This window comes from Prorops nasuta, unplaced genomic scaffold (genome assembly GCF_024137725.1).
Source record: "Prorops nasuta isolate Cenicafe-Biocafe unplaced genomic scaffold, Cenicafe_Pnas_1.2 PNAS00006, whole genome shotgun sequence".
In the NCBI taxonomy this organism is placed as follows: Eukaryota; Metazoa; Arthropoda; class Insecta; order Hymenoptera; family Bethylidae; genus Prorops; species Prorops nasuta.
Genome location: NW_027116803.1, coordinates 7,451,491 through 7,466,444, shown reverse-complemented (window position 1 = coordinate 7,466,444; position 14,954 = coordinate 7,451,491). Strand labels below are relative to the sequence as shown.

General features: G+C 38.9%; 2 protein-coding genes across 4 annotated transcripts in view; one reads left to right on the top strand and one right to left on the bottom strand.

Annotated features, from left to right (window-relative positions):
- The first annotated feature begins 133 nt into the window (after window positions 1-133).
- LOC136774731 (tRNA endonuclease ANKZF1-like) lies at window positions 134-4,292 on the top strand. 2 transcript variants are annotated; one of them, XM_066729174.1, is made up of 12 exons: window positions 134-429; window positions 541-747; window positions 839-1,170; window positions 1,552-1,666; window positions 1,742-1,896; window positions 1,974-2,199; window positions 2,273-2,524; window positions 2,600-2,670; window positions 2,737-3,089; window positions 3,153-3,294; window positions 3,360-3,533; window positions 3,604-4,292. In XM_066729174.1, the coding sequence occupies exons 1-12, from the start codon at window positions 330-332 to the stop codon at window positions 3,775-3,777; spliced, it is 2,301 nt and encodes a 766-aa protein (XP_066585271.1). In that variant the 5' UTR covers window positions 134-329; the 3' UTR covers window positions 3,778-4,292. The 2 variants fall into 2 exon arrangements, with proteins under 2 accessions (XP_066585271.1, XP_066585270.1); XM_066729173.1 differs by having other exon boundaries at window positions 2,600-3,089.
- A 639-nt stretch (window positions 4,293-4,931) lies between these two features.
- Window positions 4,932-14,954, bottom strand: part of knockout (Stork-head domain-containing protein knockout) — a 106,945-nt gene continuing 96,922 nt past the window's right edge. The window contains exons 4-8 of one of the 2 annotated variants that reach the window (XM_066728622.1): window positions 10,611-11,066; window positions 8,561-8,767; window positions 8,023-8,186; window positions 7,436-7,906; window positions 4,932-7,295 (exon numbers count right to left, since the gene is read on the bottom strand). In XM_066728622.1, coding sequence (XP_066584719.1) covers window positions 6,120-7,295; window positions 7,436-7,906; window positions 8,023-8,186; window positions 8,561-8,767; window positions 10,611-11,066 — 2,474 coding nt within the window. In that variant the 3' untranslated portion in view covers window positions 4,932-6,119. Of the gene's footprint in view, window positions 7,296-7,435; window positions 7,907-8,022; window positions 8,208-8,560; window positions 8,768-10,610; window positions 11,067-14,954 lie in introns of both variants that reach the window. The other variant, XM_066728621.1, reaches the window with a different exon arrangement.

The window sequence follows — 14,954 nt, the reverse complement described above, 5'->3', positions numbered from 1 at the left end:
ATAAAGATATACATATCTATAAAAAAAAATATTTGTATTAATCTATACTTATAAATATGGTATACAGCAATTACTGTATTAATTGCATAGAATGTATAATTGGATAGACAAAAGATAGAAGTATCATTATGATGTGTAATTTAAGTCGGATTTAAAAAGCTAACTAGGCTCAATGTTTGCACCACACAATAGCTTCTCTCATATAGGGATTTTGCTTTTGACGTAGAACACGACGCGGAAAAGTACAGGAAATTTCGCCTAACCAATTTACAGTTTTTAAGATTAATTTCTGTTTCCACGTTGGTTAATACCACAAGTTATATTAAACAATGAATAATAAAATTGTTAAAATTTATAATCAAGAAGACTTTAATAGGATAACCAAAGGCATTAAAGTTGCACAATGTATGCAATCGCAACAGCCGTCTGGTAAGCGTTGCACACATGTTTATTCCTCCAATTATGAAGATTGACTATTATTTAATAAATTATCATAGTCAATAATTAAATATAATAGAGTTACATAGTTCATTTTTGTAGTTTTAGATACGGAGAAAATACTAACGCAGCTAGAAGATTTGGTAGTTTCTGATTCTCTTAGTTGTTCATTTTGTAACACCAGCTTTGAGGATAAAGCTCAACAAAGGCTCCATTATAAATTAGATTGGCACCGTTATAATTTAAAGCAACGCTTAAACGGTCTAAAATCTATAAGTGAGGATGGGTTTAGTCTTTTAGCTGATACAGGTATTCATTTAGTAACTCCGCTTAAAATTACGCAGTTCTTATCAGTAGAGTTGTTACTTTTTTCTATTCTTCTCTTTTTCTTCTCTCAAAGGTGATGTTTCAAGTTTATCGGGAAGTGATATAGAATCTGAAAACGAGGATGAAACTGGAACTTCTGAGACAGGGGGCTCTCCCAGTTGTCATTCGAAAAGTAATGAAGGAAAAAGTAAAAACAATTATGCACCTAATAAAATTAAGAAACAAGAAAAAAGAGGAAAAAGCCTAGATTCCGATAGCTCTGATACAGAATGCAATGAAGAAATAATAAAAAGCAAAAAGATACAGGCTTTATTAGCTGTTGCTAGTCGACATTCTAAAGTATTTTTTGAAAATGATGATGGCAATATATTCAGTATATACAGGTGCTTACTTCACAGCAAAAAGGTCTGTTACCTAGTAGAATATTTTTCCTAAACCTGTACAGGGTATGACAGTTGAAACTACCTAGAGCATAGATGCAATAGGACATGTATCTTTGTAACTATAAGAGATATTAAAATTTTGCCTAAATCTTTTTGAACAAGCCTTACTATTAGCATTTAGAAGAGATTTATACAAAAATTTTCATGATTATAAAAGTTACAGAGGTTTATGGCTACTTGCTTCAATGCTGTAGGGTCTTTTAATATACAGACCCTATATAATACCTATTATGAGCAGTAGTGATAATATAGGAGATTATGATCCTGTAATTTGATCTACTTTATTAGAGTCACTTGGCATTTTCATACTTTCAAGATCAGGAGAGATGCACTTAAATTTTAGGAAATTCCTGAAGTTGACAATGAGATGATAGCACAGGCCTTGGATAGTGGTAAGAAGACAACATGGACAGTTATTATGGTTGGGGGTGGCCATTTTGCAGCAGCTGTATTCCAAGGTACTAATTTGTACCAGTTAAATATAAATTGTAAGAAAGAAATATTTTTACTCTTGCTTTTATCTGTAATTATAGACGGTGAGCCAGTGGTACATAAAACTTTTCATTCATATACTGTGCGTGCAAAGCAGGGTGGAGCTCAGAGTACTCGTGATAATCGAACATCTGGTAGTTACCCTAAGAGTGCTGGTGCCAGTTTGAGACGGTTTAATGAAATGGCATTTACACAGGTGTGTGCAAAAGACAGCTTAAAGTAATGAAAAGTATGTGTAATCATAGCTACTAATATTATTCATCATTTTTTTAGCATGTGCAGGAAATCTTGGAGTCGTGGTCAGTGCTTATCAATAACTCATCTCTAATTTTGTACAGAGCAGTTGGGCCACATAATCGTTCTGTATTATTTGGAGGTAAAAATTCACCCTTAGATAAAAGTGATTCCAGGCTACGACCACTGCCGTTTCCTACTCGTAGAGCGACATTTAGCGAGGTTAAGCGCGTATATGACATATTGACCACCATGGAGATTTATGGTATAGTTAAAGATATTATCATATAATTTATTAAAACTCTTTATTGGGTAGTTAATGTTTCCAAATATTTTAGGCTCAGCCTCTGATTTTACTGATAGCTTTCCTATTTCTCCGCGTCAACCTTTAAGAAAAAAAACTTCGAAGCTCGATGTGATAGAAAATTCTGGCACAGAAAGTGTAATAGATATTGATGGTAGAGAAACTTGTGAAGATAATGAAAAATTTAGGCCAAATGTTCAGAGCTCTCCTGAACGGCAACATAAGAGTATTAAAATGCACATTGATCGGGCCAAACCTAGAAAGAGTCCAAGTCGCCCTTTACCTGGTGTGTAATTATGATATAATGATTGTATAATAAGTGTAACTAATATTAATATATTTTAATATTTACTCTTTTTAGAAATTGTTGCAAGATTGGCTCAGTCATCTTCAGAGTCGGAGTTTGATTCAAGGAATTCATTAAATATTGAAGTGGAGTTCCCTCTTTCTGAACAAAATTTAGAGATAGATTTCAATGAGCATTTGCTTGCTTTTCAGGACACAGCCCCAAGATACATGAAAAATAAGAAAACCCGACGACAGAAAAGGAAAGTCAAAAGACAATCCATAGGAGACCCAGAGATTGAAATCATATTGAATGCAAAAGTTAAATTGTGGGATGCATGTAAGTTGGGTGATAATGATCTATTGTCGTCGGTGATTAATGAATTGAAAGATGAAGTGAAGAAATGTGAAGAAGCAGAAGAAGAGGTGAATAAAGGAGATGGGGATGTTGTAACTAGTAATTTGGTTTCTATGAATAGTATAATAAAATTAGTAAATGATAGTAATGAGGAAGGCAATACCATGTTACATTTAGCTGCTGAAGGAGGACATTTAAAATTGGTTTGGTGAGTATTCTTAATAAGATAGTCAATTTAATTTATATTTTAATTGATATATCTGATAAGTAGGCTTTTATTGGAGGCTGGATCAAATCCATGCAATAAAAATAAAAAATCTCAAACACCGTATGTAGCGGCAACTGATAAGGAAACTAGGAACATTTTTCGAAAATTTATGGGCATCAATCCTGATAAATTTAATTATTCTAAGGTAAGCAATATTGTTTCTCATAGGGTAACACTGATAAATTTGACATTAAAATTGTATTTCTGTAGTCTCAGATACCAGGTCCAATAACTGAAGAATTAGAACAGAAATATTTAGAGAAGAAAAAACAATTGAAAAAGCATAAGCGAGAAAAGGATAAAATTAGGAAGAAAGAGTTTGAGACAAAAAAACAAGAGGAGGAGGCAAAGCAACGATTTCTTAATCTTAGTGATAGAGAGAAGGTAAATGATTTAATGTGAAAATGCAATAAGTATGTGAAGCAGGAAATGATTTACGATTATTTCATTTTAGAGAGCAATGGCCGCTGAGCAACGTATTTTGAAACAAGGTGGTAATTTAATGTCACGCTGTTTTCAGTGTGCTGTTGATATGACTGGCCAAGTGCCTTTTGAATATAATGCTAATCGATTTTGTTCAATGCCTTGTCTGAAAGAACATCGTCTTCGGAATAAATTCATTGCTTGATACTATAGTTTGTATATTTAGATAAATAATAATTTATAACCAAACTTTGGTATTAAATAATATTCAGATAGATGAATGAAATCAAAACTTTGAAAGAATTGGTAAAATGTTTTTATATGTGTGTGTGTATATATATATATAAGTATTTATTATGAAATATGTACTTGTGCATTTATATTGAATAACCAATTTAGAATACATAGTTACCGCGATATTCTATATGTGACATATGTCCGGCTTTTTAAATGATAAAAGTATTTGTTGTTTAATTTTATGAAATATGAGCTCTAATATTCAATATCATTTTATGCAACTTAAGATTTGTTTCATTACAAGATTTAACAGAGAATTAGCTGTTAAGAATAACTGACCAATGTGTGTTCAAAATTGTTCACAACAGCTTTCCTTTTTGGAGCCATGCTGCCAATTGTTATACAGTGATATTAGAAAGCTCAATTTGTCCTATCGTCCAAAAAATAAATAAATAAAAATAAAGTTTATGTACGTAAAAATGAATAAAAATGTGTTTCATTTGATTTTACAATACACCATCATCAAGAGACACGATAGTGTCTCGACGGCAGGTACATATATATATATATATATATATATATATACATATATGTATGTAAGGACTTATCTCAGATCAATTGTTTTACTTTAATCTTTAATACAATGCTTAGCTCGATCTTCGCCTTAGGTAAGTGGTAAGCTGAAATTCGAGCTTAGCTCCGTCTAATGGTACGGGCCTCGGTTTCAGGCACTAATTATCTAGTAACTTCTGTATGAAGTTGAACCTCCTCACCTTGTCCAGTCTTCATGGTTTCAGAAATAAATTCACTAGCTGGAAAGAATATCCGGGGAACTCGTGATGTATTCTTCGTCCAAAGATTCCGAGTAATTCATAAAACAACCCCTTACTATCCTAATACGTTCTGTACAGAAATAGTTATATTCATAATTTGGATAACTCTGATAGTTATATAGATACGTATCTTCTTTCATCTATACTCTGAATCGTTTTAACTGGCACACAGACCACGAATGTTTATACTATATTTTATTATGTGGTATTATTCTAAAAAATAGTTTAAGTAAAGAATAGTTTTATAATGTTTATAAAAAACATATTGCTGGTTAGAATCTGTCTCTAATTTAGTATGAATTTTATTTTATATAATTTTATTTCCTTTCGTAAAGAAAATATACTAGATACAGAGCAGAAAAGGCCTAGCGGTACAACCATTGCAGTATAGCATTTATTTATTATATAGGGGGGTATGTAATGTACAAATGATTTGTATTTCAATTTCAGATCATTCTCATTGCTGACAGGAGTAATTTAACTATAACGTTATTATTTTAAACTTATATTCTATTATTAAAATCCTCTTATTATAATTTTTACTCTTATTATTATTATTATTATATTATTGTAATTGTTAATGTTATTATTATCATCATTATGGATCGATTACTGTTCACAAATGATTTAAGTTTGCTTGATTTTATAGCTAAAATGGTTTGGCACTTAGATTTATGATTGCACTATAATATATATAGTATTGAAGCCGAGAGAAAACACATATCATACTATTGCAGCGCAAAATTGCGTTGGTATGCACAACATTAATCAAATTGACGAGTGATTTTGAATAAAGGAGGAAAAAGTCGAATGATTCGTTGAAGGTAAACGCTGTACGAAATTAAATATTGAAAGCAAAATTGTTAACTTTCAACGATAAATTGTTTGCTTTGACGCAGGTGAGTTATAAAATCTGAAAGAAAACGCGAATTCGCTCGATAAAGCGTTGGCCACATTGGTTAAGGCACGGTGTATAATGTGTGATTTATAATATAGCGTATGGTCACAGGACCAAAGATTAAAGTGCCAAAATTGATGCGTAGGTACGTATATAGCGTTTCGACGCGAAGACACGAGAAAGAAAAATGTGTTAATTATCTCACGTTTCCTCTCGGATGTAGTGCAGGCAGGCACTACAGTGATTAAGGGGAGTATGGTTTGGCTAGTGTGAAACGCATTTATCCCACTATAGTTACGTTATAGTTCTCTAAAAAGATGGTTCAAACGATATACTTTCCTCAACGAAAAGAATACGTTTTCATAAAAACTTGCAATATTCAGCTACAAGCATGTTAATTAAAAACGCATGTAGCAGCATTTTTGAATAATCAAATGTACATGTATATACTATATTCTCTATACAAACGAATGGTTAGAATTTAAGCATGCGTGTAGCTAACCGATCGCGCGCAAAGTACAGGGCACTTGGTAAAAGCGTCATCTAATTGGACAGAATCATCGGGGGTCTGTCGCACGTTCAAACAAGGCCGAAATCTGTGTGGACGGTTACGTCACAGTTGTTCGGTTTTTCCGCAGCGGCCATGTTGACTTCAACCAGAGTATCCACGCTATTGATGGGGCATCCCTTCAAAATTTTTTGAGCTGCCAAACTCGTAAACTGAAGCTGCATATCGCTCAGGCTTGGGTAAGAGTATAGATCCCCACGACTGACAGTCTTCTCGAGATTCGGTTCGGATCCTTGAGGCGCTCTTTGCTTGGTGGTCTCCAGATTTTCGATGTAGACGTTGTTGAAGGATCCGCCGAAGTTATCGAAGGATTTTGTCGGCGAGGGGGGATTCGAAGCGATGTTGTTCTTCGAACCAGGGCGCAGCAGGTTTCTGTAGCTGAGCGCGTCCTTCGACAAGGACAAACTGAGCTTGCGCGAGTTGTTCATAGCGTCATTCGTGTTCTTCGAGCTGGTCAGCGAAGTAACCGGATGTTCCTGGGCCAATGCGTTCTTCTCCACGTTATTCACCGTGGCCTCCATCAAATGAGCCTGACTGTTGTTGAGCCGATTGGTCAATTTCAGTTTGTTCGGTGCGTCCTCCTCCATCTTGGGCTTGTTCTCCTTGTCAGACTCGCACTGAACCATCGGTTTCTGATCTTTGCTCGCGTACAACGAGGACGGCCTCTCGAGCTTGCACGGTTTATTAAGCTTCTCGTCCTCCAGTTTGCTCTTGAAGAGCTTCTCCTCTTCCGCCAGCATTGTCTTGAAAGCTTTCTCACTGACCAGTTCTCGTTCCTGTTTCTCCTGGCAGCCAACAGTCTCCTTATCAGCTTTGGTTTTAACGGTGCCATTCTCGAAAGTGATGACCGATCTCATTGGCGAATTGTTCTGATGCACGTAGATCTTGGTCCCTGGCGAACCGGATATGGTGGTCGTACTGGTGGAATTGGAGGCCAGTGTTACGCTATTCTGAACGGTTCGCTGTTCGTGACTGGGGCTTACTGGACTAAGATTCGTCGATACTTGAAGGGTGATAGAGTTCTGTGCCTCCTGCAGTGGTGTCAGCGAACCTTGCTGAATCATTTTCAAGGGCGACGATTTGGCCGGCAGTGATGCCGTCTTCAGGGGGGACGACGACAGTTTACTGCTGGAAATCGACTTTCCACTAGACAAGGTGGAATGAGCGGAAGACGTCTTTTGCAGAACCTGAAATAGTTACGTTGTTATTAGTGTATGTAATGTATACGTATATATGGTTGGTGCGAGTTGGTGTGTGTGTGTGTGTGTGTGTGACGATTCCATAAAAATATATATATAAATATAGATTCGACAGAAGACACACGGACCTTGTGCTGTGGCGATCCATTGATAGATTTGGTTCCGCTGGCAGTGGAGTCGTGGCTGGGTCTTCTAGAGTTTGACTGCCTCGTGCTGGACCGACCCACGATGGTGTTTTTGGCAGGACTGGCATTACTGGTTCTAACAGAGCCCGAGCTTCCACCGCTACGACTCGGCGAAGAATTGCTGGAATTCTTGCCATTTTGTTGCTGGCCACGGCTCTGGTAGGGCTCCTGATTCGTCGGGAGTACCGATGCTCTGGAGGTGCACCTACTTAGGCTAGAACACTTTGACCTTGGTAGGGTGGAGCAAGGTGATCTGTGTCTTCGGGAGCTCCTTGGGGTCGAGTTAGCCAATAGACTAGAAGAATCACCGCTGGCTTGGCGTCGATGTCGTCTCGGCAAGGTAGCTGATCTCACCGAGCTGGAATCGTCCCAAACTTGAAAACTGGCCTGCGATTGGTCCAAGCCTTCCATCATCTGAAAATCATCGTACTCTCCTTCAGTATTGCTCTGGTCGAGCCTCCTTCGTCCTTTCGAGCAGCTTAGATTACATATAGTCTTAATGTTTATAGCAACGAAAGGTGTATACTAACGGAGGGACTGGCAGGTCTGGTCTGTGTCGCCACGCTGTGCAGATGAACAACGCGCGGATTGAACCATTCCGTGGGTGGATATTGGGCGCTGAACGTACCCATCAACGGTACTCCTTTCCTTCTTGTACTGCGTCTAAATAGCCTGGACAGCAAGCCAATTTTTTCTGAAAAAATCCCAGAAAAACCTTCAAGCACGAAACGTCGACAACAGTCCTAAGGTTCCTCTCCGACCTTACTGGGAAAATCGAGGAAGGGTCTGTCAGCTACGGGCGACTACACGAAGAAGCTTTTCCAATTTCTCCATGTACATTGCAATTACCGGACAAACTATATACACACGTAATTACATTGATTTTCGACGTGAAAAAAGCTGTGTGCTGATAAATTAATAATTGGTATATACGAATTGAGTGCACTGTATAAAAAACAGGATTGAGTTTATCGATGAAAGGAAGCTTTTGAAAGATGTATGAAAATTTGATGCTAATGAGGTAGTAATCACCCATCACCAAAGCAACCCTCCCCCGATTGGACTCACTAGTTGGACTGTGAGGTGCGCTATCGGTGCTGGCATATTCTGCGCTGGAGGAAGTGTCGCTCCTCTCGGGTCTTCGTGGCAAGGAGCGCGAACTTCCGCTTCTGTGCAGGCGTCTCGCTGATCCCCATAATCGGAGAGAATGTCGCCTCTCCAAACGACCGGGCATCGACCGGCATCGGGCGAACAGTACTTTGTCATTTGGATTGCCTGACGAAAAATACAACATTATTATTATTATAGACTTTATATTCGAGCAATCATTATTTTATTGCCAATTCTTCGATATTTAAACTCATTATTTTATCAATTTTGTCGATGGTATATAATTGAAGCACTATATAGTGTATAGCATCAAGAAATAATTTTAGAAACGTTTTTGACGCTATATATACAGACCGAGGTAAGAACTCTGAACAATCTTATAAAGCATCATCGTAAAGTTATTATAGAAACGTGGATTTTTCTGTAGAAAATTGTCAGATGAGAAGCAACTTAAATAACTGAGCACACTAATTAAAATTGTGCATTTTTCACTTAAAAGAATAGTCTTCTGGTCTGAACCGGAAGTTTATGGTACCACCGAATAAAAAGGTATACTCCAAGAACCTATAATAATGCTATTTTTTAAAATATCCAAAAAATTAATTTTCTTCAATTTGAACAGGTTGGATGGGTACATAGATATATAGTTTAATATATCTCTGTGTTATTTAAATTCTGGTAACAGTATACACGTTTTATCAGCGTGAGAGAGAAATGGAGAAAGAAGAGTTCGCACACACACACAACGTCCGAATGAAATATATCTCGAAAGACAGAGAGAATAACTCATAGCTGAGTGTGTTTGCTCATTGTACTGGATCGTTTTGGCGTGTATAACGGTAGGCTGGGTCGTGACCGATAGTTAATATATCGCGGTTGTACTAAACGCTTTCCGGGCAACGGCGCGCCAGCCAGACTCACGCGCACTTTCCTCCGTATCTTCCTCGTACGTACAAGGTTTGCGTGTCCATCCTCTCTCACCGGTCTCTCACCTCTCTCCGTCCTACGCTATCGCTCCTCGAGCGCGGCAAGAAAGACCATCGAGGCTTCCTCCTCGGCACAACACTCTTGTACCACGTGTTTCAGTTTCTTCTTTCCCCCGGACTTTCCCGCCTTTTTTTAAACTCAATTACTTTCGAAATGCTCGAATAAATAACACGCCAGTTTTATTATAAAGCGTATATATATATATATATATAGTGATAATGATTCGTAACGGAGTATATATATATAGCTATAAGTTTCGCAGACTCACGAGTCTCTTTGCTTTATCCAGCAGTTAGAAAGGTTGCACACGGAGATCTCTTTCGTTAAGCTTCACTCGAGTGCATAATTTTCTTTTGGTTTTGATGTGTCTGACAGCGAGTCGATGCAAGCTGCGGATCCCTTTCTATTCCATCCATCAAACTGTTATGGCAGTGTTGCAATGACACGAATCAATATGACCGATTTATCATTGAAATCCATCTAGCTTGTCGAGTGTGGGCAAGTAACAATGGTCAACGACGCGAATAACGATAGGTCCATTCTTCGAACCACCGGACGACTTTCATCGGCAAACTTCGGAGAATGTTTCTCTAATTTTCTCGATCGATTAATTGGCCAAGTTGCGTGGATGCCGAACGAAAGACTGGTCGAGGAAATTGTTGAAAATAAAAGAGGCTCTGCTCGCGAGTTTAGCGGACCATTGACCGTATACTCTCGGCGGCTCCACTTTCTTCCTTCGTTTCTATATATATATAGAGATACACGTGGATTATTCCTGTCCCCATGTGAAATCTCGAAATTCCACCTGTCCGTGTGTATATCGGTACACGTGTTATATACGGATTATCTTATCTCCCGCGAGAAAAACTGTACTTGGCTGTCTGCTCGCGAAAGTTTAAACATCTGGAAAAACCGAAGGAGAGTCTATATAGATATATGTGTATACGAAGGGAGGGAGATCCGAGAGATTGGCGAGTACGATTCTTAAAATGTCGAAAGAAAAACAGAAGAATTGACTTACCTCCGCAGATGACATCGGCCAAATTGGTTTGAACGGCTTGATGAGTGACGTCACCGTCCCTCAGGGTGAGCATCTCGCCATGAACGAGAGCCACGGCCTCGTCGTTGCTCATGAGCATCCCACCCTGTCCCCTGTTCCCGTTGACCTCTCTGGAGCACCGTCTCGAGCCGATCGAGTCCCGGCGGAGCCTCTTGGTTTCCGGAGTGACCACGAAGTACCCCTGCGAGGTGTGATAAATCTTCCGCTCCTGCATGAGCTTCGCGAGAGCGTCGTAGACGAGCTCGCGGCTCGGACGCTGCATCGCGGGGAAAGCGTTCCTCAGGGCTGACCTTAGAGTGTCCAAGGTCGCCGCTTGTCGTTGCGAGGTCAGCTCCAGGATCGCCCAGCAGAGGGCTTCCGGCAGGGGGGTGAATTGACCTTGAGCGATTGGAGCCACCAGGCAGTCCTCGATGTCACCTGTAACCGAACGTAAACATAAAGCGTCGATCGCTGAGTCGTAGTAACAACCTCTTCTTGTACCTCGAAGATCTCTCAATTTCTCGTACATCTGTAATGCTTATATATATTATACGCTACACGTTTATTCGCGCGAGTCTCTTCAACGTCAGTGACTATATATATATATATATATATATACATGTACGTCTCCCTTAAAATTCAAACAATGATAAGTCAAGCTGGGCTAATTGAATTGTTTTCGATTGCTGACGAAACCACCCACGCGATACACTGTATATATATGTTGGAGAGATCGGATGTTATTCGCGAGACTCCTTCGTAAAGAAAGGTTTGGTGTATGTGTGGAAGCTTCCATGTTGTGTATATATATATATATATATATATACTCACTCGGATCATCGAGGAAGAGAGTAGCGAGTCTCGCACGAGTATCGAGTTTAGCCGCGAGTCAAATCGATAAGGTTCCTATTAGGAATAATTGTAAATAAGTTACAGGTATAATTATTATTATACTATTTTCTTGGACGATCGTTGCTTTATTATTATCGCTGCTTGGGGAGTCGTACGAGCGAATGCTTCTCGTTCGAAGGGTTTGAACACTGAAGGATCTTTGTGCGTTCTCCAGCTGTATTTACATTATGTGTATCGCTATAAGTGGAAGCTCGTTATGCGTGTATATATGCTCTGGGATCGCACGTACGTACAACATGCAACAGCTGACACCCCACGATCCTTTCTAACCCGATTCAGATGCTTCGGGTTTTCACGCGTGTCCGTGTCTATGTACACACACACACACACATATTCAAGACACACCAGTCGCTAGGGGTCCGATCTGCAAAATAATTCATTAACCAACACCTTATCCAAAGCGTTATCCAATACACTTAACCGAGTATCGAGTTTCACGCTTCCGTCTCTCTTTCTTAGAAACCCATTGGAAATATCGAATAATCGAAATCTGGCGGAATATCAAAGGAAGATTGAATTTCATAGCTGTACAGAGAAGAAGGAAATGAGAGGATTCAGCCGAGCGGAGAGAGAGAAGAATGTATAAGGATAGCGCGCGCGCGTGTGTTGTGGGTGTAGTTCATCGCGTACTTTCCTGCCGTATCATGGTGAAACTTTTAGCCGTTCTGCTATTAAATTATCGCTTTTAAGTAGCGACATTATTAGTCTCTCTCTCTCTCTCTCTCTCTCTCTCTCTCTCTCTCTCTCTCTCTCTCTCTCTCTCTGTCGTTAGACTTCAGGGCTTTCGACGTCCACTCGACGGCTTTCGTGGCCCATTAAACACGGCGAAATTCTCGATGCGTACGCGAGTACGTGGATTAACTGGGATGTTTAACAGTTGTCACACGCCTCTATTGTTAAATTATAGCGCATTACGCACGATGAAAGTAGGAATTATATCTCGACAAGCCGTAAATTGATGCTGATGAGGGAAAACGAGTCGAGCGGAGGCGTATCATCTAATAATAAAGGACACTTGGGACACCCGTCCAATCCAATCGAGCTTTGTTTTCTTTCCTCTGCACTGTGCGCTTTACGGTCTTTGTATACACTTGCTATCAATAACGCGTCGTATGGAAGATAAGTTATCGGTGCCAGCTGATGACGCTTTTAGAATTCACTTATTGGAAATGAAAGACACTGACAAAATATTGCAATGAAATTAATTTCTTTTAAGGTTTCTAGACAGTATGTTGAAAAGATGATTTTTTTAATTATGCCAAATTAATCAATTTAAATTCATTTTCCAGCGTTTATATTATCTCTCTTGTCTCTAATTTTTTCCTCTCTCTATATATAAGCAACCATTTTTCAATCTTCTTGACGCTTCACGTACACTGCTACAATGAACTAATCTATGAAATTATTTCTTTCTTAGTTTCCAATTTATGATTAATTCTTATGTTATATTTATTTCAACTGTTACTGGCAGTCGATCTATATGAGAGGAATAAAAAAACTCTTGAAAATCAAATTCTCAAAATTGTTACTAATATGAAATCGTCTGATAAAGTTTTCGTATCACTTTCACCTTCTTGTCATTCGCGAAATAAATTTTTAATGTGTTATCGTTTCATTTCCCTTTAAAGCTATACAGTCTCAATGCGTAGAAATTTGATTAGGGCCTAGACTAATTTTCATATGACTTTACAGCATATTTTTATAAATCTGTTCGTTATATATATGTATATAAAAGTGGAAATTTCAGTGAAAGAGAAGCGGATTGGTTGATTGACGGTGATGTTAGTGTGGCTTCTGCTTTAAAAGGGACAGAGGGGGAAACTGTTTCCACGGTGAAGCAAGGGAATATCGATGCAGCCGATCGATATCACGGCTTTTGCCGTTTTGCCGTCGAGCCTCTTCGCGCTTTTCGCGAGATTTATCTGCTCGATTTTGCGCTGTGATAAATTTGCCCACGGCCCCTGGAATTCCAGTATCACCGATTCCGTCTTTACGGCCCACGAAGCACTACTAGCCGTTCGACAACGATCTTTACCCCCCCCCCCCCCCTCTCCCCTCCTTCCCCTCTTCCGTCTCTCTTTCTCCCACGGAGTCCATTCAAAACAGCTGATATTCCGATGTGATAAGATTACGTACATTTTCGCGCCAGCCTCTCTTCCTGCACCCGCTTCGAATCCATTTTAACACCCGTTATACGTAAATATAGTTTGTCCATGCCCACGGATAATAAAAGGTTTTCCTAGCTCAGCGGCTTTTCAATAATATTTACCATAATTATTTGTAATTAATTGGCGAGGTTGGAGAAAATTTGGAAAAGTATAGCATATAGTGTGGAATGTAAAATAAAATAAATCTGTAATCGTTGTTAATAATTGGAGCATTTGGCTATTATATATAGTAAAAGTAATGAATTAAATGCAATAAATACTGTCGAACTTGAAACTGTGAGACTCTAAATTAAATTATAAAGTACAACATATACAGGTGTATGGCGAACGTTAGAAAAGAACAGTTTACTCGTGCGGTTCAATTCTTGTAAATCCAATCTTATATTTCAAGAAATTTTTGCAATTTTAAACCCTAAAAATATATACCACAATAGTTGCATGACAATATTAGAGAGGCGCGACTATAAATGTAATAACTAATTGTAAAAAACATTAAACAACACACAGACAATTTTAACCCCCTTGTTCCTCCTCTCCCTTTCTCTCGCGAAACCCATTCAAAACAGCCGATACTCCCATGCGATAAGATTCCATTTTTGCGCGAACCTCTTCCTGCACCCGCTTCGAGTCCACTTTAACAGCCGTTAAACATTCGTAAAAATACTTTATCCACGTCCAACGTTGATAAAACGATTCCCAGAAAGTCGAATAATTTAACACTATATATAGTGACTATCGTCGTTTCTTTAACAAATTGACAAAGTGAAAGAACATTTTAGCAGTGGCAAACAATTGCAGGACATAATTAGCGAAGCGCGAGGATACATACGAAATCGTAAGGAAGATCGTGGAGGAAGGACAGGTCGAGTCGTGGAATTATCTCACGCGATGTTGAGGAGGAGAATCGTAAACGTATAGGGGATGCCGCTGCTGATCGAATCGGTATGGGTATATGGCGTGCGCGTATATAAAGAATTGGCGTTGCATAAATCGTGATCAATAATAATTAATTGAGACATCGCGTTTCGGAGTTTACATGCATCAGAGGGGAGAGGGAATATAATGGAGGAGGTAAAACCGATTGGAGTTTCTATATAGTCTACAAGAAAGGGACTGCAGCTAGGCAATAAGAACTGTAACCACAGGTACTTGTGGTAATTGCGTTGCATGTAGTCGTGTTTTCAGATTTCAGCCTCCTTCCTTCCTCGCCTCAGTGGTTCCCACCTCCGACGAGCCTCGGCCGCTC

Bases quoted from the DNA above. Each gene is read 5' to 3' on its own strand.
- LOC136774731 (XM_066729173.1), top strand. From the start codon at position 330: ATGAATAATAAAATTGTTAAAATTTATAATCAAGAAGACTTTAATAGG. The intron at 1,667-1,741 runs GTACTAATTTGT...CTGTAATTATAG, and splicing joins TGCAGCAGCTGTATTCCAAG to ACGGTGAGCCAGTGGTACAT. The intron at 2,525-2,599 runs GTGTGTAATTAT...TACTCTTTTTAG, and splicing joins TCCAAGTCGCCCTTTACCTG to AAATTGTTGCAAGATTGGCT.